The sequence below is a fragment of the Sphaeramia orbicularis genome, chromosome 7, assembly GCF_902148855.1.
Source record: "Sphaeramia orbicularis chromosome 7, fSphaOr1.1, whole genome shotgun sequence".
Classification (NCBI taxonomy): Eukaryota; Metazoa; Chordata; class Actinopteri; order Kurtiformes; family Apogonidae; genus Sphaeramia; species Sphaeramia orbicularis.
The window spans coordinates 85,954-108,689 of NC_043963.1; the positions used below are offsets into that span (position 1 = coordinate 85,954).

Genomic DNA, 22,736 nt, shown 5'->3' on the forward strand with positions numbered 1-22,736 from the left:
CTTCCATGTCTAACGGTAAACCACTGATTTTTTTTTTTCTTTTTTAATCCTTCAGCTTTATTAATCAAAATCTGGACAAACATTCTGAAGAATTACAGAAAACACTTTTTTTTTCCCAGACTGAGCATCGATATCAACCTTATGCTGAAACAGTATTTGTAAAGAACATTATAAAAAATTTTGTTGGTTGATTTGTGTTTTGATTTCACTGTCTACAAGTTCGAAATAAAGATTTCATTCATTCATTCATTCAGAATACACTGTGGTAGAATCTAAAGTGTCTGTGTGCATCTGTGTGTGTGTGTGTGTGTGTGTGTGTGTGTGTGTGTGTGTGTGTGTGTGTGTGTGTGTGTGTGTGTGCAGCAGTGGGTCGGTCCAGTCCTGGTTCTGAGGTGAAGAACAGACCCAGACAGCAGCAGATATGACAGTAGAGCGCTGTTCATCAGAGGTACAGGACTGAGGGAGCGGTCCGACCTGTGACCCTGGACTGCACAGGAAGAGTAGAAAGCACAGATTAGAGCCCAGGCACCACACCGGCCTTTATCTGCACCAAGGAGTCATAAGGAAGTGGAAGAAACCAGCCAGGGTTTTATGACAGGAGAGAAACAACACCTGAACTCTGACCAGGAGGACCTGCTCCCACATATAAAGGACTGGACCACATATAAAGGACTGGACCAGGAGGACCTGCTCCCACATATAAAGGACTGGACCACATATAAAGGACTGGACCAGGAGGACCTGCTCCCACATATAAAGGACTGGACCACATATAAAGGACTGGACCAGGAGGACCTGCTCCCACATATAAAGGACTGGACCACATATAAAGGACTGGACCAGGAGGACCTGCTCCCACATATAAAGGACTGGACCACATATAAAGGACTGGACCAGGAGGACCTGCTCCCACATATAAAGGACTGGACCACATATAAAGGACTGGACCCCAGCGTTGCTCAGGTGGTTCCACAGTCACACAGGTGAGAGACACGAGGATCTGACCTGGGCCTGGTGGACAGAAGGTCCAGTCCTGGTTGTAGACTGAGGTCCTGGACTCAGTCTGTGCACCGTCTTCATTTCCACTCATGTACAGTCTGTTCTGTTTCCTTCCAGACACCAGCTGGACTCAGCTGCTCGTCCCAGTTCAGAGTCAGTGAACAGAAGAAGGTGAAGAGTCCGAGCACAGGACGGACTTCAGCATGGACTCCAACAACAGCAGCAGCAACGGAGGAGGAGGAGGAGGAGGAGGAGGAGGAGGAGGAGGAGGAGGAGGAGGAGGAGGAGGAGGAGGAGGGACGGTCCAGTACGACCGCTGGAACGAAGACAACATCAACATGGACGTAGAGGCATCCCAGTCCATGTGGATGAGGTAAAGACAGACGCAAACACACACACACACACACACGCACACACACACACACACACACACACACACACATATATATATATATATATATATATATATATATATTTATTTATTTATTTATTCATACACACACACATATATACACACATATATGTGTGTGTGTGTATATATGTATGTATGTACATATATACATACATACACAGTCTGTATATCTATGAAATGAACCAAATCTATCTAAAATAGTGCATTTATATTTGTATATTGTATATTTGTTATTATTGCAGAATAATTGCAGCATGTGCCTGCGCGCGCGCGTGTGTGTGTGTGTGTGTGTGTGTGTGTGTGTGTGTGTGTGTGTGTGTGTGTGTGTGTACAGACTCTACAGCAGGTTGTGTGTTGGTCCTGTAGGTCTGGTCCTGAAGGCCTCCTCAGCTCTGGCTGCTCTGGTCACCGTCTACATGATCGGATATGTGACAGGATACTACGTCCACAGGTGCTGACGGAGGAACCGGCCAATCAGGAGGCTTCATGGGGTCACATGACACTGCAGTGGACGGGGGAAACTGCCACAGATGGGTTTGGTTCTGTCAGAATGGATTCATACATGATAGAACACTGACTGTGGGACGTGGACCCCAGGACTGTCCCACTCAGGTTAGTCCAGGTCCCACATGGACCCCAGGACTGTCCCACTCAGGTTAGTCCAGGTCCCACATGGACCCCAGGACTGTCCCACTCAGGTTAGTCCAGGTCCCACATGGACCCCAGGACTGTCCCACTCAGGTTAGTCCAGGTCCCACATGGACCCCAGGACTGTCCCACTCAGGTTAGTCCAGGTCCCACATGGACCCCAGGACTGTCCCACTCAGGTTAGTCCAGGTCCCACATTCAGCCCAATCTGATCTGAACCAGACTGAACTGAACCAGTGACAGAAGAACAGAAGAACCTCGAACCAGTGTCAACCCCAACGTTTTCTCTGTGAAATAAAGTACAGCTACATTATGACAACGTTTATATCTACAAACAACCTGAAATTTATGAAGAAAAATACATGTCATTATTAATTAGAACCACATCAGGTCTGAGCTGATCATTTACACATGTGTGTTTTAACTTCAACGACAAAAAAAACAACAAATATGATCAAATACGGAAAGAACCAGAAGAAAACCAGCACAAAAATGAACCAAACCTAGAGAAACATGACCCCAGTCCTGTTCCAGCTGCACTGCTCTGCAGACGTTTCATGTGGTCCATACTTTCACACTTTGTAAATGTGAACTTTGTCATGTACCGTTCAGTTTTTACACTCAAACACAAACATTTGCAGTTTTTATGACAGTATGTTCCTACTCTGACCCCCTGGACGTCAGACTGGTCTTTCTGTCCTGGACCGGTCTGATGTTCAGGGTCAGTTTTACACGGACCAGACTGAACCCTATGGGGGTCCAGTTTGGGCCCACAGGCCTCATGTTTGACCCCCCTGTGCTCCTGTGTTCATGGTTTTCCTCCAAATACACAATCCTCTGTACGTTCAACACATTCTGTTTACTCTGTCTTTAATCTGGAGGGAATTGAACTGTGGATTTCTAAATAAATGTGACGGAATTGGACATTATGTGAGAATGGTCATTTTCTACTGCATCATACTTTATACTTCATACTTTATACTTCATATGTCATACTTCATACTTTATACTTCATATGTCATACTTCAGACTCCACTACATCTCCAAAGCAAATATGGTCATTCGTGATAAATTGCATTTACAGCAGTTTTTAATTTATGAAAAAAACAAACAAACAAAAAACCTTCAGAAATGTTTATATATATATATATATATATATATATATATATATATATATATATATATATATATATATATATATATATATATATATATGTCAGCCCTGGATTTTTCACTCAAATGGGTTCTTAATCCATAAAGACCCATAATTTTTCTCTCTATTTAACCTTTCTTAAGCAATTTCTCACCAGTATTATAATTTTATCCTTTGTATTTTGCATTTTTCAGTATAAATCATGTATTTCCTATACTTAGTTCACTGATCATGTAGATGTTCATTAAAGCTCAGATTATCGTTGTAAATTTGGCAAATACATTCTCAATAGTGCGATAAACAGTTTTCATTTCTAAATCTTAAATCTTAATCCTTGTTGACGACAGTTTCCAGTTTCAGCGAATGCAACAAACAAAGCATCAACTGTCACTTTTGTTGCAGCGGACCACTAATGCTAATGTGGTGATGGTGGGCGGGGCTGATAGTCTCAGTATTAGGTGGGCGGGGCTAATAGTCTCAGTATTAGGTGGGCGGGGCTGATAGTCTCAGTATTAGGTGGGCGGGGCTGATAGTCTCAGTATTAGGTGGGCGGGGCTAATAGTCTCAGTATTAGGTGGGCGGGGCTAATAGTCTCAGTATTAGGTGGGCGGGGCTAATAGTCTCAGTATTTGTCCTTTGGGTTTAAACCCCAGATGAAAGCGGAACCTCCAGAATGTTCCAGTTCTCTTTTATCAGACCAGTGAGTACGAGTGGATTCTGGAATATTAGGAGATTTTTCCCTGTTTTTAAATTACAACATTATTCTGGTAATATTACAGGGTTTATCTGGATATTTGACACCTTTATTCTTGTAGTGACAGGTGTTTTTATTTTCTTATGTGGTCCTAATACACTGTCATAACCGTGCATAGTTTGGTATGTTTTTTTTCACCTGTGGGACGTTACATGTTTTATTTTCATTGGACATTTGTTGTACTAACACACTGAACCTAAAGTCACACAAAAAAACATGAAGAGGAGGAAAAAGTTTGATTCTTACTGTTTTTCACCAAAAACACGTTGAACCATTTTTATAACTTAAAAAAAAGGCAAAAAACAAAGTTATATTCAAGTATTTCCAAAACAATCTGGTGTGACAAACAAACCTGTCCTTTTTATAACTCATCAAACTGGATAAAACTGTGCATGAAAACAATCAGACGTCACCAGCCGACACTCATCTGATTGGCTGATGTCGTTCACTTTTCAATCATGTTTGTTTGTTTGTTTGATCCCATTTGTCCCGTCTCTTTCGACTCTACACGTCCTCACATCGGTGACGCAGATGCTTGTTTCATGGTGTGTCATACGTCTGCTTTGACCGGCCTTTACTTTGATATCTGCACTTTCACACCAGTTGAAACGGAGACTCCGCCCACCTCCGTCTGCTGACATCATCATTTGGTTTGTGTCTTGGACTTCTTCATGTCCCTGTCCTGAAAATGTGACATGTAATAATATCAGAGCATTAAACACAAACATTCTTTCATTCCTTTTCTGAACCACTTAAAGCTGGACCTACTGATCTGACCTGTCACAGAGCACTGGAACAAGGCCCCGCCCCCTTCCCCCTGCCTGACCGCTGATGCTCCCTCCCTCCTCACACATGTGGTGGGAGGTGGAGGTGGAGGTGTGTTGGTTCTATCCTTTCAGAGCCGTAAACAGCAGCAGAACCACTGAAACGGGTCACGGACTCACATTCACAGGCACCGGGCACTGACGGATGACTGACAGGAGGCTCAGCCAATCATTTTATTCAGAGCCAATAAAATGACTGGTCAGACTTTTATCAGAAATATTAAACATTTATGTGTTTCTAAACCTGGTGGATTTGTTTGACATCTTAGTTTGACACACACTTATTAGGAGCATTTGAAGGAGACAAAAGAACAGCGTGAAAACAGCAGATGTACAGAAGAGCTTTAAAGGGGATGGGAGGTGATGATGTCAGCGTCAGCGGTTCTCCTGGTTCCAGGTCCAAACAAATCCACACTTCTGCTCTAAAACTGAAAAATATATCATATCTAAAAGCAATGAAAAAATAAATATAACATCTCAAAATGTAATTACATATTTTGAACTTGACATTCGTAATTTAGAATTTGTTGTAAATTTGATCATTTTATTTGGAAAATTTCATATACACAAAAAAATATATATATAAAAAAAAACACACCCAAATTTCAAAATCTTCCTGATGGAGTTTGAAAAATATATTAACTGTTTAGAATTTATCTTTAACAAAAAAAGCAGTACCACCCTGGCAATTGATAAAGAATTCTTTAAAACAGACTGGACTCTCTGATGCATTTATTTATTTATTTTTGTTAGATATATTGTTTTTTACTATTATTTGTCTATTCTGTTTTGTGTCTTTAAATCTATGCTGTTTTTCTCATATTTATTTTTCAAATGCTTTTTCTTTTAGACATCTTGATGTTTGTTTGTTCAAAATGTATATGTTTTATATACCTGAAAATTTTCAGTAAAGTTGAGGGAAAAGAAAGGGTCCAAACAAATCCAAGACGCTCAACTACTGTAAAAGTCTGATCTGGTGATGGTTTTATTTTATACCATCACTGACTCTTTTTCTGTCTGAGTGGATGAAAAAGGGTTTGAACTGTGTTAGGTCTGTAGTCGATAACAGCTGTGTCTGTTTTTAATCCTGTTTTTTAATCTTTAGTTCTTGTATTCTGATGTTCACAGACGTAGACCATGAGTTCATGGACCTTCTACTGAACTGGACAGAACAGCCTCAGAACAGCCTGATTTTACACCAGGGCCGTCAAACATGCGTCCCGGGGCCCAAATGCGTTCCCCCAAAGGTTCCAGTCCGACTCCTGGGATGAATTTCTAAAGTGACTAAATTCCACAGTCCAGGCTGTGGAACTCATGTTAGTGTGGGTTCCACATCCAGACCAATCTGATCTACAGTCCAATAAGAACAGCAGAAGAACCCACACAGAAGAAGGACTGCAGATTTACTACTGGGTTTGATGGAAAATAATATGACATTATGTCTGTAAATAATGACAACTGCAAATGTCCACCCAGGATGGACTGGGTTAAATGTCCAGTGTGTGTGTGTGTGTGTGTGTGTGTGTGTGTGTCCTGGTGTTAATGAGTCCAGTGTGTCCGGTCCAAACACCACCACAGCACTTCTGTGGAGCATAAACGCTCTTATCTCAGGATGTGATTGTGACAATACACAGGACACACTAATAATTCAGAGGCAGTAAAACAACAGGAAAGGATGGTGCTGATCAGCTGTTTTTATTCGACTGACTTTTATGTGAATGGATTAGGTAATAATAATCCTTTCCTTTATTCACTTGTATTTAGCCTTTATATGTTGGTTTTATAGAGATTTTCCGTATTTGTTTGTAGTTCTGTATAATGTCAATATTTTTCAGCATATTTTTGGTGTGATACATATTATCATATGATATATATATGTGTGTGTGTGTGTATATATATATATATATATATATATATATATATATATATATAAAAAAGGTGTATCACAATAACCTATAAATACCCACAACTCCAAATGTTTGTCTTTGTAAATGTCAGCATTTTCAGAGAATTTGACTGAATTGACACTAAAACCAATGATCATTTCATAAAAACTCTGAATAAACTGAACCAAATCTGACCCTTCTGAACTGTCTTCACATAAATCTGTGGAATAGTTCCAGTATTCAGTCTGTTCTTAAATGTTCTGTGTGTGTTTGTAGATCCACTGGATCTATACAATAGAATGAACATACAGAAATGAGAACGTGATGAGGAATATTGGTATAAATGCACAGATTTTTCTTAATAAACTTTAGGTTCATACTGTTTTAAAGGATAGTTTGTAGATATAAACATTTTCATCATGTAAGGAAAGTTTGGAATTGACATTATTTATACAGAATTATGGGCCGGCCCACTTCAGTCCAACTGTGGCTGAATGTGTCCCCTGAACTAACGGGACTTTGACACCCATGGTCTATAGACCATACTATAGACTATAGACCATACTATAGACTATACTATAGATTATATACTATAGACCATACTATAGACTATAGACCATACTATAGACTATACTATAGATTATATACTATAGACCATACTATAGACTATAGACCATACTATAGACTATACTATAGATTATATACTATAGACCATACTATAGACTATAGACCATACTATAGACTATACTATAGATTATATACTATAGACCATACTATAGACTATAGACCATACTATAGACTATACTATAGATTATATACTATAGACCATACTATAGACTATAGACCATACTATAGACTATTGACTATACTATAGATTATATATTATAGACTATACTATAGATTATATACTATAGACTATACTATAGATTATATACTACAGTATAGACTATAGTATATAGTCTATAGTATATAGTACATAATCTATAAGCTATAGTCTATAGTATAGACTCTATATCCTCTAGGTCTGTTGTGTCCAGTATCGTGTTCTGACTGAAAATATGAACAGACTTCAACTGCCCTCAAGTGTTCAAAGAACAGGATCACACACACACACACACACACACACACACACACACACACACATCATAGATTCACCCGGATGTTTGAACTGACTCCAGAAAAATATGAAAATACAGGGTTTGGTTAAAGTTCCATGTTTCTATGAGAATTAAAATCATTTTTTGGGCTGTTGCACCTCTGGGCCACCGTAGTTATATGTTAACTGTTTGACAGTGTTTGTAAATTGATATTTAAATCAAGTTGAATAAAACAGTATTAAAGTGACTGGCTCCATCTGTACACTCTAGTTCTTGTCAGACCCGGTGCTTCTCCTTCTCCGGGGGGAACTCACATGAGAAGTGGGGAAATCCGTCAGGTATGACGTCACGAGCCGTGTGTGTGTGTGTGTGTGTGTGTGTGTGTGTGTGTGTGTGTGTGTGTGTGTGGGGATGCACATCCGGAGGAGCCCAGTGCAGCTCAGCCCCCCCCCCTCCCCCCTCCCCCACCGTGCGTGAGCAAAATGAAACATGGATGAGGAGGTCGCTGAAAGTTGGGAGGAAGCTGCTGATAGTGGGGTAAATACCGAAAACACCGACCTAATGTTCCGGTAAAACAGAACCGGCATGAGTTCAGAGTGTGTCCGGTAGAACTAGAACCGGTTCTGTTCTGGTTCTGGACGGGTTCCGGTTCTACACAGGTCAACAATGTGGCTAATGCTAACCTTAGCTTCAACTAACTGAGCTTATGGCTAATGTTAGCTTAAACTAACTTGGCTAAAGGCTAATGCTAACGTTAGCTTAAACTAACTTGGCTAAAGCCAGGTAGCAAGCAAAGAACATGGATAATTCACCAAGAGTTTAGCTTTTAATGTGTATTTTAAAGAAAAATAATGTTAGTCCAGTTGATTATTATGTACTAGTGGTGAGTGTGGACACAACACTGAGGTAGAAATACTGAATAGAACTAAAGTTTCACTTGACCGAAATGCTACAGTTGGAATAAGCTAAGGCTAAGTTAGCTGTTTTTGTGTAGCCCTGAGGGTAAAGCTCTGAGTTCAGTGTGGGTCTGTTTATGACATCCACAACACTGAAGCTCTGGGACCATGGGACTGGGACCAAATTCGGAACGCATTTCAGGACTAAAAATAGTCAAGGACAGTTAACTTCCACTTGATCAGGGCAGTGTTAGTGTTGGAGGTAAACGGAGCAGCTTTAGCTCCTGCTGGAAGTGAATGTGGAGCAGTTTAAGTTCAGAACACATCCAGTTCATGTGTGGAGCAGGTTCAGCTCCTCCTGGTTTAGGTCTTTGTGTGGCTTTTGTTGGACGGTACTAGCTAACTTGTGTCGGTGGTTTGTTAGCTAGCTTTCCCAAACTTCACTTGTTGGTGTCAGTAGTTTGAGGCCAAGCCGTTGAGCAAGGCTTTCGGCCATGTTGTCAGCTGTTGTCTGCTGGGGTTTCAGCTCTCATAGGTTTCGTCAGAGTTCTTCGGTGCGTTAACGCATCGCTAACGGTAGCTAATGTTACGGTCTTTCGGCTGACCGGAGCTGCTTAGTGACGTCAGGAGTTCATGGGAACGTTAGCGGCCCGGTTAGCCAGGATGCTAACCCCATTAGCATGTCCTCCATTGGTAGTTGAAGTTAAACCTGTGCTGAAGCTGATCCGTGTGTGTGTGTGTGTGTGTTTCCGCCTGTTGTGCTCGTCCTCCGCCTCATGGCAGCTCCTTCAGTCCGTGTTGTTTGGCAGCTGTCCCACATGTGTATAAATAGACTGAAACTGAAGCCTGCCCACATCCACTCATGTTCCTGCTTCATTACTGCTGCTGCTTCACTTCTGTTTTCTTATTATATTATAGTTTTTTAATTTAGGTTTTATTATTATGTTATGTTTATTCTTTATTATAATGTTTATTATTTATTTTTATTATGTTTTTTATTATTATATTCTGTTTTTCATAATTCTGTTTTTATTAATTTATTATGTTTATGATTAATTTATAATGTTTTATTATATATTATGTTATCTTATTATTATTTGGTTTTATTATTAATTTATGTTTTCTTATTTTTATTAGGTTTTATTATTATATTATGTTTTATTATTATATATATGTTTTTATTATTAATTTATTATGTTTTATTATTAATTTATTATGTTTTATTATATATTTATATGTTTTATTATTCTATATAAGTTTTATTATTCTTCTATTATGTTTTATTATTTTATATTATGTTTATTATTATATTATAATGTTTTTTAATTTATTATGTTGTATTATTCTATTATGTTTTATTATTAATTTATAATGTTTTATTATTTATATTATGTTTTATTAATTTATATGTTATTATTATTATATTCTGTTTTATTATAATTTATAATGTTTTATTATTATATTATGTTTCTTTTAATTTATTATGTTTTATTATTAATTTATTATGTTTTATTATTATTATATTATGTTTTATATTATATTATGTTTATTATATAATGTTTTTATTTTATATTATGTTTTATTATTAATTATTATGTTTTATTATTAATTTATTATGTTTATTATTATATTATTATTTTATATTATAATGTTTATAATTTATTATGTTTTATTATTATATTTTGTTTTATTATATTATAATGTTTTTTATTATATTATAATGTTTATTATAATTTATTTTTTTTTTATTATTATATATGTTTTATTATATTATACTTGTTTTATTATTTTATGTTTTATTATTATATTATGTTTTATTCTTAATTTATAATGTTTTTTATTATTCTTATTTTTTTTATTAATTTCTAATGTTTTTATTATTATATTTGTTTTATTATTAATTTCTTATGTTTTATTATTAATTTTTTGTTTATCTTTTATTATGTTTTATTATTATATTAGTTTCTTATTATTATATTATGTTTTATTATTAATTTATTTGTTTTATTTTTTATATTATGTTTCTTATATTATATGTTTATTATTAATTTATTATGTTTTATTATTATTATATTATGTTTTATTTATATTATTATGTTTCTTATATTATACTGTTATTCTTATATTATCATGTTATTATTAATTTATTATGTTTTTATATTATAATGTTTTATTATATTATATGTTTATATTAATTATTATGTTTTATTATATAATGTTTTATTATTAATTTATTATGTTTATTATTTATAATGTTTTATTTTATATTATTCTTTTTATCTTATATCTGTTTTATATTTATTATAATGTTTTATTATATATTATAATGTTTTATTATTATATTATCTTTTATTATAATTTATTATGTTTATTATATTATAATGTTTTTATTCTATATTATGTTTCTTATATTATAATGTTTATTATTCATTTATTGTTTTATTATTATAATGTTTTATTATTTATAAGGTTTTTTTATTTATAATGTTATTCTTATTATTATAATGTTTTATTATTAATTTATTATGTTTATTATATTATAATGTTTTATTATTATATTATTATGTTTTATTTCTATAATTTATTATGTTTTATTATATTAGTTTTATTATTATATTATTATGTTTTTTAATTATAATGTTTTATTATTATATTATAATGTTTTTATTAATTTATTATGTTTTATTATCTTATATGTTTTATTATTATATCTTATTTTTATTATTAATTTATTATGTTCTTATTTCTAATGTTTTATTATTTTTATAATGTTTTATTATATATACTGTTATTATTCTATTATCTGGTTATATTATTTTACTGTTATATTAATTCTTATGTTTTATTCTATTATAATGTTTTTCTTATTTCTAATGTTTATTATTAATTATTCTGTTTTATCTCTTCTTGTTTTCTTATATTCTATGTTTTTTATTCTCTTATTATGTTTATTATTAATTATTATGTTTATTATATTATAATGTTTTATTATTATATTATTATGTTTTCTTATATTTCCTGTGTATTCTTATATTCTAATGTTTTTATTCTTAATTATTCTGTTATTTCTTATAATTTTTTATTATTATCTTTTGTTTTATTCTAATTTATTATGTTTTATTATCTTCTCCTGTTTTATTCTTCTATTATATGTTTTTCTATTCTATGTTTTTTATTTCTCTTTATGTTTTCTTCTTCTATTTCCTGTTTTATTCTTCATTTCTTATGTTTATATCTATAATGTTTTTCTTCTCTTCTCTGTTTCTTTTATTTATTCTGTTTTCTTCTTCTTCTGTTTTCTTCTTCTCTCCTGTTTTTCTTCTTTCTAATGTTTTCTTCTTCATTTCTTCTGTTTTCTTCTCTTCTCCTGTTTTCTTCTTCTCTTCTTCTGTTTTCTTCTTCATTTCTTCTGTTTTCTTCTCTTCTCCTGTTTTCTTCTTCTCTTCTTCTGTTTTCTTCTCTTCTCCTGTTTTCTTCTTCTCTTCTCCTGTTTTCTTCTTCATTTCTTCTGTTTTCTTCTCTTCTCCTGTTTTCTTCTTCTCTTCTCCTGTTTTCTTCTTCTCTTCTCCTGTTTTCTTCTTCATTTCTTCTGTTTTCTTCTCTTCTCCTGTTTTCTTTCTCTTCTCCTGTTTTCTTCTTCATTTCTTCTGTTTTCTTCTTCTCTTCTCCTGTTTTCTTCTTCTCTTCTTCTGTTTTCTTCTCTTCTCCTGTTTTCTTCTTCTCTTCTCCTGTTTTCTTCTTCTCTTCTCCTGTTTTCTTCTTCTCTTCTCCTGTTTTCTTCTTCTCTTCTCCTGTTTTCTTCTTGCCTCTCAGTCTGATCCTGTTCATTGTTTACTCATAACATTCTGGGACTACTTTTCTCTCTCCACAGGAAATGGAAAAACGGTTAGAAGAGAAGCTCAGGATCAGTCAGAAAGAAAAGTAAGAACATAATAATAAAAGGTAGAAACTGCACTAATGGAACTGTCTAGATCACAGGTGTCAAACATGCGGCCCAGGGGCCTAACCCGGCCCCCCAAAGGGTCCAATCCAGCCCTGTAGGATGAATTTGTGAATAGGGATGTAACAATATGAACATTTAATTTCACGGTTATTGTGACCAAAATTATCACGGTTACCATTATTAGCGTGGTATTGTTGAAGTTGTGCTTAAAAAGTTAAAAAAGTCCTGATACACACACTGAAATAAATTAACCAAGTTGTAATTTGGAAAAAAAACAACAACAAACAAATACAATAACAGTCCCACTGTCCCTTCTGTGTCAGAACCATTCCAATATTAACCCTTAGTGGTCTGAGTCTGTTCTGTCTGTATTTCAGTCCTTTTGATTTGGCCTTTATATACTATAGAAACAAATGTTTACTATACCCATGTTTGGGATCTGTTTTTTCAGCACAACTTCATCTATATCATCTGTCTATTATTTTTTCACTTTAACCTACTATAAAAATACAAAAGGATAGAAAACACAAAAAATATATAAAATCTGATTTGAAAAATGTATATAATTTATTGCATAAATAACACACAGATGTTTAACAAACCTTTTCACAGACTTTAAAAGTGAATATTGGTTCCAAATATTAGGTATAGAAAATTAAAATTGGAATAAATTAAAACTATACTCAAATATTTGACATAAAAGCAGATCTGTACATAGGATTTTTCTCTGGAAAAGTGTGGTAATCAAACACAGTTATCATGAGAATTAGAATTTAAACGGTAATACTAACCATCTGTGATTTTACTGCAGTTTATCGTTATACCGGTAATCATTACATCCCTATTTGTGAAATGCAAAAATTACACCCCAGATATGAACAGTCAATGGTTTTACTTCAGGGCCCATAAAAAGCCCTACTTTAGTCTCCAGTGGGTCAGATCAGTAAAATACTACCAGAAAAACCTACTAATAATGACAATTCCACATTTTTCCTGTTTTAGTGTAACAGAAAAAAAGTGAAATTACATGAAAATGTGTAAATTTACAAACTAGCCTTTCACAAAAAATATGAAAACTATAAATGTGTTAAGTAGAAGTAAGTTTAATTTGACTAACATTCTGCCAGTTACTCAAATATTTAGTAAATTTGCAGATCCATTGTGATCTGTCAGTTGTAATGCACATTTACAAATGATAAGTAGAGGCAGAATAGAGTTAAAATTGCACTGATTTTTCTGAATACATGTCAGTTTTTTCACGGTTGTTCATGTTATTCACATTTTTAAAAGGACAGTTTATAGATGTAAATGTTTCCATAATGGAATTGGACATTTTTCACAATAAAACAGACTGAAGTGTTTGGAGTTGGCATTACTGATGTATTATTCTGTTATTAATTCAGTGGTCCGGCCCACTGCAGATCAGATTGGGAGGATGTGGAACTGAACTAACATGAGTCTGACAGCCCTGGTCTAGTTGAAATGTTCTGTGTATCTGCAAAGCTACACATTTACATTAAGTCCACAAATGACTAGAAACCACTCAGGTCATCACACTTACTTTTTCATCCATGACATTTCAACTAGGGCTGTAAGAAAATATCAGTTCTGCAATATATCGTGATATTTCATTTTACAGTACTGTATGGATATTTTTAGGTATTTATTTAAATGCAGATATTGTGGAGGTTCATTTTGTTTGTCTTTTTTTTTCTATTTATTCTTATTTCACACTCTTTTATTCAGTAATGTTTGTTCCTTTGTTTGGATTGAACTCAAATCCTGTTCTGATGTTAGTTGTGAACTAATAGAATCTGAACATTTGAACAGGATCTGAAACTGGAATGTCTGGAAAACAGAATTTCAGTTTGAACACAGTTGGAACATTTGCTGATAGAACATTAGATCCTGTTGGGATCAAATACAAATGTGTTTAGGATTTTGGCAGATTTCTGCTGGAATTCAATTCTTCAAGGAAATAATCATTTTAAAAAAAAAGTGCCTTTTTAACAGTGTCATAATATATGGTATGGTGATCCTAGTATTGTGATTTGTATGGTTTCTGCAGACTGTGGCTGATACACAGCCCTAGTTTCAACATCACCTTTGCTCATTAGATATTCTTCCAGATGAACCTGTACCTGTACCATCAGGTGGAAGTGCAGTGGAGTCTGTCACATGACTTCTTCCTGTTGTCCGTCTGTATTCTTGTTCTGGTTCTGACCCGTTTGTCGTGACGGTGCTTTTCGACAGACAGTCCAGTAACCATTCTGCACGCTCACCTCTGAAGACCACCATGGTGATCCAGGACGACTCTCTACCAGCAGCGCCTCCGCCTCAGATCCGCATCCTAAAGCGGCCCACCAACAACGGGACCCTGGGATCCCCTCAGAACCAGAACCGGCCCACGCCGCAGGTCAAGTCTCTGGCACAGCGCGAGGCTGAGTACGCAGAGGCCCGCAAGAGAATACTGGGCAGCGCCTGTCCAGAAGACACGCCTCAGGACAAGGCCAGCACGGACAGGTAGCACGTCCACTAGGGCGTCTCAAAAAGCTCTGTTCTCTTCAGATCAGTGTTAGTTAAACCAGTTCATCTCCAACATCATAATAGCCCCCCAAAAAAATGTCAGCAAAATCCGTCAACGTTTGACCCCCCCCACCACAAAGTATGCAGGGCCTGTCAAAAAACGCTGTTTTTCAATGCATTCCCATGCTTAATGGATACTGACATGCCTAAGGTACAGACACATGTGGTACCAGACTGAGTCTACTCTGGTACCAGACTGAGTCTACCGTGGTACCAGACTGAGTCTACTGTGGTACCAGACTGAGTCTACCGTGGTACCTGACTGAGTCTACCGTGGTACCAGACTGAGTCTACCTGTGGTACCTGACTGAGTCTACCGTGGTACCAGACTGAGTCTACCATGGTACCAGACTGAGTCTACCGTGGTACCTGACTGAGTCTACCATGGTACCAGACTGAGTCTACCGTGGTACCTGACTGAGTCTACCGTGGTACCAGACTGAGTCTACTCTGGTACCAGACTGAGTCTACCGTGGTACCTGACTGAGTCTACTCTGGTACCAGACTGAGTCTACCGTGGTACCTGACTGAGTCTACCGTGGTACCTGACTGAGTCTACCGTGGTACCTGACTGAGTCTACTCTGGTACCAGACTGAGTCTACTCTGGTACCAGACTGAGTCTACCGTGGTACCTGACTGAGTCTACTCTGGTACCAGACTGAGTCTACTCTGGTACCAGACTGAGTCTACTGTGGTACCTGACTGAGTCTACTCTGGTACCTGACTGAGTCTACTCTGGTACCAGACTGAGTCTACTGTGGTACCAGACTGAGTCTACCGTGGTACCAGACTGAGTCTACCGTGGTACCAGACTGAGTCTACCGTGGTACCTGACTGAGTCTACTCTGGTACCTGACTGAGTCTACTCTGGTACCAGACTGAGTCTACTGTGGTACCAGACTGAGTCTACTGTGGTACCAGACTGAGTCTACCGTGGTACCAGACTGAGTCTACCGTGGTACCAGACTGAGTCTACCATGGTACTGAGTCTGTTTGATACACAAGTACCAACAGGAGGAGTCACAGCACAGACAAATGAGGTGTTGTCTGAGGTGACCCAGTGGTGCAGAGGACAGACCTGGAGCCACAGACAGAAGGACCTGGGTTCAGTTCAACACCAGGCCATGGGGGTGGGGCCTTTTTGGGGGTGGGGCCTTTAGTCTCCTTGTGTCTGTGTGGATTCTCTCTGGTCCTCTGGCTCCTCCCACCATCCAAACACATGCTCTGATAGGTTCATGGGTAAATCTAAATCGCCCATAGGTGTGAATGTCCATCCATGGATGGAGCCCCCAGAGGGAACATCATCTTAGTGTCTGGTTCCACAGAATCAAACTACCAAGAATGAAATGGAACAGAAACTCTAGTCAGTCATATGTGAATAAACTGTGAACTGCACATGTATAAAAGTATGTCCAGATGATCAGAACCATGTCATCATTCAAGTCTTCCTTAGATCTTGTATTTATCCTTATTATTTCAATGTTCATCTATATTTGCCTGGAACTCCAACCTGTATTTTGCTGAAAAGGGGCTTTAGAAAACAGACATTGTGTTCAACTAGATTTACTGTTCTGAACTTCTATTTCCAGTTTTTAGCCTAGAATTGAGTTATTTGATCTTAAAATCACCTTATTTTCACTTCTATATCACCTGATACAATAACCTATGAAGCTGATATTACAGGGACGCTGGAAAATACCAGAAAAAGCCATTTGTGGACACTTCAGACCTCCTCATATGTGATTTTCTGGGTTAAAATGAGCGTTTTTGACGGGCCCTTCATACTTTGTGGTGTGTGTGTGTGATGGGGGGGGGGGGGGGTCAAACGTTGATGGATTTTGCTGAAATTTTTTTTGAGGGGGCCTATTATCATGTTGGAGATTAACTGGTTTAAACCACCACAGGTTCATGTTTTTACTATAGAACAGGCTTTGAGTGAAACCAGATTTAAGATGCACTTCATCAGTAGAGGTGGAACCATTAACAAAACACGACAAATTCAATGTCTTTTATGATTCCAAATCTGATGACAGATTTACTTCCATGTTAATCCACTCAGATCTGTACAAAAAAACCAACTATATTCTGTTCCAGTTTTCCTGAATGGAACCTTTGTTTCCTTCATGTCTCTGCTGTTAAACATTGGTTCCACTGTTGTGTTTCACACGGACACTTATTGTGATGCACATGAGTCCAGGACCAACACAAAGACAGAACATGTCCATCTGTGGACTGCACTTCCTCCTTGAACCTGTGAATCTTTAACCCTAACTGTAAACATGTGAGTGTGTGTACCCCCTGTTTCTAATACCTGTGTGTGTGTGTGTGTGTGTGTGTGTGTGTGTGTGTGTGTGTTTTTCAGGCCAGCGCGCATTAACTCGACGTTGCCTTCAGATGACACCCGCTCAAACAATCACACTGTCCGCCAGCCGGCCGGCCCCGACGGCACCCAGGGGTTCCGACAAAACAGATAGAGGGGGGGCGGAGCCAATCGGAGAGAGAGAGAGGAAGAAAAAAAAAAAGGCCGAGCAAAGACACTGAAAGCTTCCTTCTTCTCCCACTCAAACAGTCCATGTGTGACTGAGGGGGAGGAGCTCCTGAACTGCAACAGGAAGTGACATCACTCTGCTCCCTCCAACTACACCCCCCCACTCCAAACCTGTTTGACACTGTGATTAATAAGGACACCTTCTGGACCCACTGTGATGATCCCTTTAAGACCCCTCCCCTCCTTCAGTCCGACAACATGGCCGACACAGAGACTTCTGAGAAAAGGAAGGATGGAAGAGGAGGAGGAGGAGGAGGAAGAGGAGGAGGAGGAGGAGCTGGTACCTGTGCAGCAGCAATAACCCCCCCCCCCACACACACACACACACACACAGATGTGTGTCTTCAGTGCGTCTGCACATGTGCGCTCTGTATGTTTGAATATTAGGTTTTTTCTTCACGTCTGTAATAGTCGATACTTAGGGATGCACTGAGAATATGTGTGGAAAACAACCCAGAGTCCATCTGAAGCAACACACACACACACACACACAGTTTGAATCAGTCCAATCGTACGTCCACGTTGTCAGTGCACCCCTAACATGTCCGTCATTCATGGCCATTTGGTTTTTTTTTTTTTTTAATAATTAAGGGTAAGGGGTCGTGTGTCAAGTTGTATATGTGATGACTTCTGTTTACGATTTTTTAAAGCTTTTTTTTTTTTTTAAAGCAGTCTTCCCTGGATGTTTTAATTTCATCGTTTCTATTTAAAGCGAAAGGAAAAAAAAAAACCTAAATGAAGAGGAGACGGTGGATTTGGGTCTGTTTATGTAGCTTTTCTGCCTTTTTTTGTACAAACGTCGTCAGCAGTGTTTTAATCAACGTCGAACCAAAAGCCCGTTTTTAATCCTCGTGTACATATGAGTTGGAGCGGATGATTCCACACTTTTAAAATTTTTTAATTATTTATTTTATTTTTTATTTTTTTTATATATTTTTTTTTACATTTTTTTCTTATTTTTTTAAATTTATTTTATTATTTTAGTTTTTTTATTTAATTTTTTTAATTTAATTTTTTTTATTTCTTTATTTTTTATTTTATTTTTTTTAATTTAATTTTTTATTATTATTTAATTTTTAATTTTGAATTTTTTTTTTTAATTTTAATTTCCGTGCTTTTCTTAAAGGTGGTGTGGGCGGCCGCGGCGCCGCTCATTCTCCGCCGTCCGTCATATCTGCGCCTCGTCCACGGCAGGTGTTCTCGTCCTTCGCTGACATAAATGTAGGAACTCAGGTGCAAATGAACGAGACTGAATGAATGAAATGAACTAAGATTGTATTAGTGTTTGTGTTTTTTTTCGCCCGTGGGCAGAACATGTCCGTGTTTTTAAAGGTGGAACCGACACTTTGGTGGAAAAAGTGTCGAATGGAACAGAGCACCATGAAATGTAACACGTGTCCACGTCGGAGAACACGCCGGACTTTTCCCCCTTTGTATTAAAAATGGCGTCGGCTCAGACGGGGCCTTCACTGGACGACGGAGGACACGCCCACATCCGGACGGTCCAGGACCATCAGGCCCCACCCCCTCTAATAATAAATCAACGTTCTTAGTTCTTCACCGTATATTTTTGACCAGAATAGAATCTGAGTTTTTAAAAAGCCATATGGAGCGGTGCACATGGTCAGTAGAAAACCTGGTGGTGGTCCTGGTTGAATTCAGCTGGTGCCTCCTGCGTCACAGCTCTACTTCCTGGTTGTTGAGTTTTTACTGTAGTCGAATAAATCTGAGGAAGAGTTGAGACAAAGCGCAGAGGTTTGAGCAGCAGGACACAGACGAGCTCTGAGTGAGAACACAAACTGCCTGTAAATACAGATTTAATAAAAACTATTTCCACAAAAAGCCCACTGTGTTGTGATGCTCAGTGTTTGTCCAAATGTTTGATGCGCAGACGCCGACAGGACGTTTAACGGGGTCCGGACAGGGGCTGGAAGGCCTGGAAAGTGCTGGAATTTCAATGTTTTCAAGGTGTGAAAAGTGCTTGAATTCTAAGTCTGTAGTGTTATGCCCTCCGCCAGGAGGCATTGGGAACACTTTGCTTTGTGTGTTTGTTTGTTAGCAAGGTAACTCAAAAAGTTATGGACAGATTTTCTTGAAATTTTCAGGAAATGTTGATAGTGGCACAAGGAAGAAATGACTAAATTTTGGTGGTGATCCGGGGGTGGGGGGGCAGAGCTGCCTTTCTTGTTTCGTTATTTTTCATCTGAACTGTCAGGTTAGATGTCCAACCAAAGCTACTGACACAGAGGGGAAACATTTAGACAAACAACAAAAACACTTTGAGAGCGCAGACCTCCACCAAGACAGATCTGTCTTGTCCCCCCCCCCCATCACCAAAATTTAATCACTTGTTCCTTGTGCCAGTATCAACATTTCCTGAAAATCCAAACACAACTTTTTGAGTTATCTTGCACATAGACAGACATGCAAACAAACACACAAAGTGATCACCATACCTCCTGGCACACGTACAAAAAAAAAAAAAAAAACTGTCAAAAAAGTCAATCTCCAGGTGTTCTGAGGTGGACTGCAGGTCCAGTTTGATCCGAGTCTGTCTGAAGAACACCAGTGACTTCCCTTTTTTGGATAAAACCGTGTTCTCCTTTAATTTCTAAACTTTTTGCTGTTAGGACACATAATTTTAGATGTTTATACATAATGTACAGCATTGGGATAAAAAGTGAAAAAACAAAACAATCCTGAGTATGTGTTCCTGCAGATATGGATTTGACCCCAGGGATAAGGAGCTGGAGGGCTGAAAAGGACCCTTAAAGGGGCTGGAATTTGACCTTTTATTAGTCTGGATCAGGGTTCTGCCTGGGTTCTTCAGACTTTAGGTGGAGTGACGGTTCCCAGACCCACAGGGATGATGACACCCCCCCCCTGACATCACAGTGACATCCACGTGTGACATCACAGTGACATTTGTGACATCACAGTGACATTCACGTGTGACATTTGTGACATCATAGTGACATTCGTGTGTGACATCACAGTGACATTTGTGTGACATCACAGTGACATTTATGTGTGACATCACGGTGCCGGCCCCAGACTCCGCCCCCGCTGATGGGTCCATTCCCACTCCGCTGCTTCAGTTTGGGTGTCACCTCAAACGCCTCTCAAACCAAACCTTCAGTCAAACCTGTTTCAAACTGAACCTGTATTGGAGCGGCCCAGCTCCCATCATGCTTTGGGGCTAAAGCTGTGCTACAGGTTCAGTCACTTTCGCTGTCGTCACCATGAGGCGTTGGACGCTCCTGTCTGTTCAGGACACATTCTTCTGTGGTGCGTTCACTGACTCTCTGTCATGTGGGATTTTTAAATGAAGTCAAACCGGACAGCCTGTAAAAAATAGTTTTTATTCATACTATCATACACCTGTGTCTGGTCCATGTGCAGGTGAGGCGCCGTTAGCTCAGGTAGATGACGGAGCTCTCTGAAGGGGACAGGGTTCTGTTCAGCGGCGGCCATGACGGCGTGTCGGACAGGACGCCGTCCAGCTGTTTGTAACGCTTCTTTGAAGGTCGCCTCCCCCGCAGCAGACGCAGACAGTCCAGGACGCCCAGGTCGATTAAGACCTGAAAGCACAGCAGAGGCATGTCACACACAGGCCACGCCTCCATCTGAGCCACAGGCCACGCCTCCATCTGAGCATCGGGCAGGACTCTACGGTGGCCGACAAGGGCCAAACACACTGCAGCGGCCCCGTGCGTCTGTTAGAGGAAACAGCTGCAAGGACAGAGACACGACACATTCCCAAAGTCACACCCAGTCTACACGACACAAAACAGGAACGTGGCGCAAATGAAGAAATGCGCTGCAAGAAACCAAAACAAATGCACAACCATCAAACGCCCTGCAAAGAAAGAAAGGATGCAAACCCAGAAAACGTGCCAACAAACCGCCGCAGAACCAGTCAGTGCTCCAAACCTGCAGCCAGAGTCCACAGACACCAGACGAGTGTCCAGCAGGATCCAATAAAAGTCACATGACCACGACACCATGACTTCAGCTTGTTCCACTGTAGTTTGAAACCCTGTCAGTCAGCTGTTCTGCTGACAGCGCCCCCTACACGTTTGGAGCACTTCCTTTGGACTGACTGGTTCTGCAGCGTTTTTCATTCGCACGTTTTCTTAGTTTGAATCGTTTTCTGGGTTTGCATCCTTTCTTTCTTTGCAGGGCGTTTGATGGTTGTGCATTTGTTTTGGTTTCTTGCAGCGCATTTCTTCATTTGCGCCACGTTCCTGTTTTGTGTCGTGTAGACTGGGTGTGACTTTGGGAATGTGTCGTGTCTCTGTCCTTGCAGCTGTTTCCTCTAACAGACGCACGGGGCCGCTGCAGTGTGTTTGGCCCTTGTCGGCCACCGTAGGAAGCGTCAACACTCGCCTCTGCCATGAAACTGATCATGAAGTTGAGCGCCGCCACGGCGACCAGCAGCAGTCTGAAGTTCATGTCACTGACGGTGAAGAGCTGAAGAACAGAAGAGACGGCAGGAAGAGGATCCAAGACCAACCAGGCCATGACGGAGAAGAGCAGGAGGAGCAGGAGCAGGAAGAGGCCTGGACAGACACAAGACAGAGTGACCACACTGACCACCAGAGTGACCACACTGACCATCAGAAGGATGGATGCCACACCATGACAGAGAGGAGCAGGAGCAGGAAGAGACCTGGACAGACACAAGACAGAGTGACCACACTGACCACAAAGACAACAGTGACCACAATGACCACAAAGACAACAGTGACCACACTGACCACAATGACCACAAAGACAACAGTGACCACAATGACCACAAAGACAACAGTGACCACACTGACCACAATGACCACAAAGACAACAGTGACCACACTGACCACAAAGACAACAGTGACCACAATGACCACAAAGACAACAGTGACCACACTGACCACAATGACCACAAAGACAACAGTGACCACAATGACCACAAAGACAACAGTGACCACAATGACCACAAAGACAACA

At 38.7% G+C, this 22,736-nt stretch overlaps 2 protein-coding genes across 4 annotated transcripts in view; one reads left to right on the forward strand and one right to left on the reverse strand.

Annotated features, from left to right (window-relative positions):
• The first annotated feature begins 8,216 nt into the window (after nucleotides 1-8,216).
• szrd1 (SUZ RNA binding domain containing 1) lies at nucleotides 8,217-18,458 on the forward strand. The gene is made up of 4 exons (XM_030138647.1): nucleotides 8,217-8,310; nucleotides 12,541-12,590; nucleotides 14,866-15,135; nucleotides 17,562-18,458. The coding sequence occupies exons 1-4, from the start codon at nucleotides 8,263-8,265 to the stop codon at nucleotides 17,671-17,673; spliced, it is 480 nt and encodes a 159-aa protein (XP_029994507.1). The 5' UTR covers nucleotides 8,217-8,262; the 3' UTR covers nucleotides 17,674-18,458.
• A 2,632-nt stretch (nucleotides 18,459-21,090) lies between these two features.
• LOC115422355 (cation-transporting ATPase 13A2-like) overlaps nucleotides 21,091-22,736 on the reverse strand; it is a 113,000-nt gene continuing 111,354 nt past the window's right edge. For 2 of the 3 annotated variants that reach the window (XM_030138639.1, XM_030138641.1), the window contains exons 28-29: nucleotides 22,137-22,309; nucleotides 21,161-21,328 (exon numbers count right to left, since the gene is read on the reverse strand). In XM_030138639.1, the coding sequence (XP_029994499.1) occupies nucleotides 21,161-21,328; nucleotides 22,137-22,309 (341 nt within the window). Of the gene's footprint in view, nucleotides 21,329-22,136; nucleotides 22,310-22,736 lie in introns of all 3 variants that reach the window. The other variant, XM_030138638.1, reaches the window with a different exon arrangement.

Bases quoted from the DNA above. Each gene is read 5' to 3' on its own strand.
- szrd1 (XM_030138647.1), top strand. From the start codon at position 8,263: ATGGATGAGGAGGTCGCTGAAAGTTGGGAGGAAGCTGCTGATAGTGGG. The intron at 12,591-14,865 runs GTAAGAACATAA...GCTTTTCGACAG, and splicing joins AGGATCAGTCAGAAAGAAAA to ACAGTCCAGTAACCATTCTG. The intron at 15,136-17,561 runs GTAGCACGTCCA...TGTGTTTTTCAG, and splicing joins GACAAGGCCAGCACGGACAG to GCCAGCGCGCATTAACTCGA.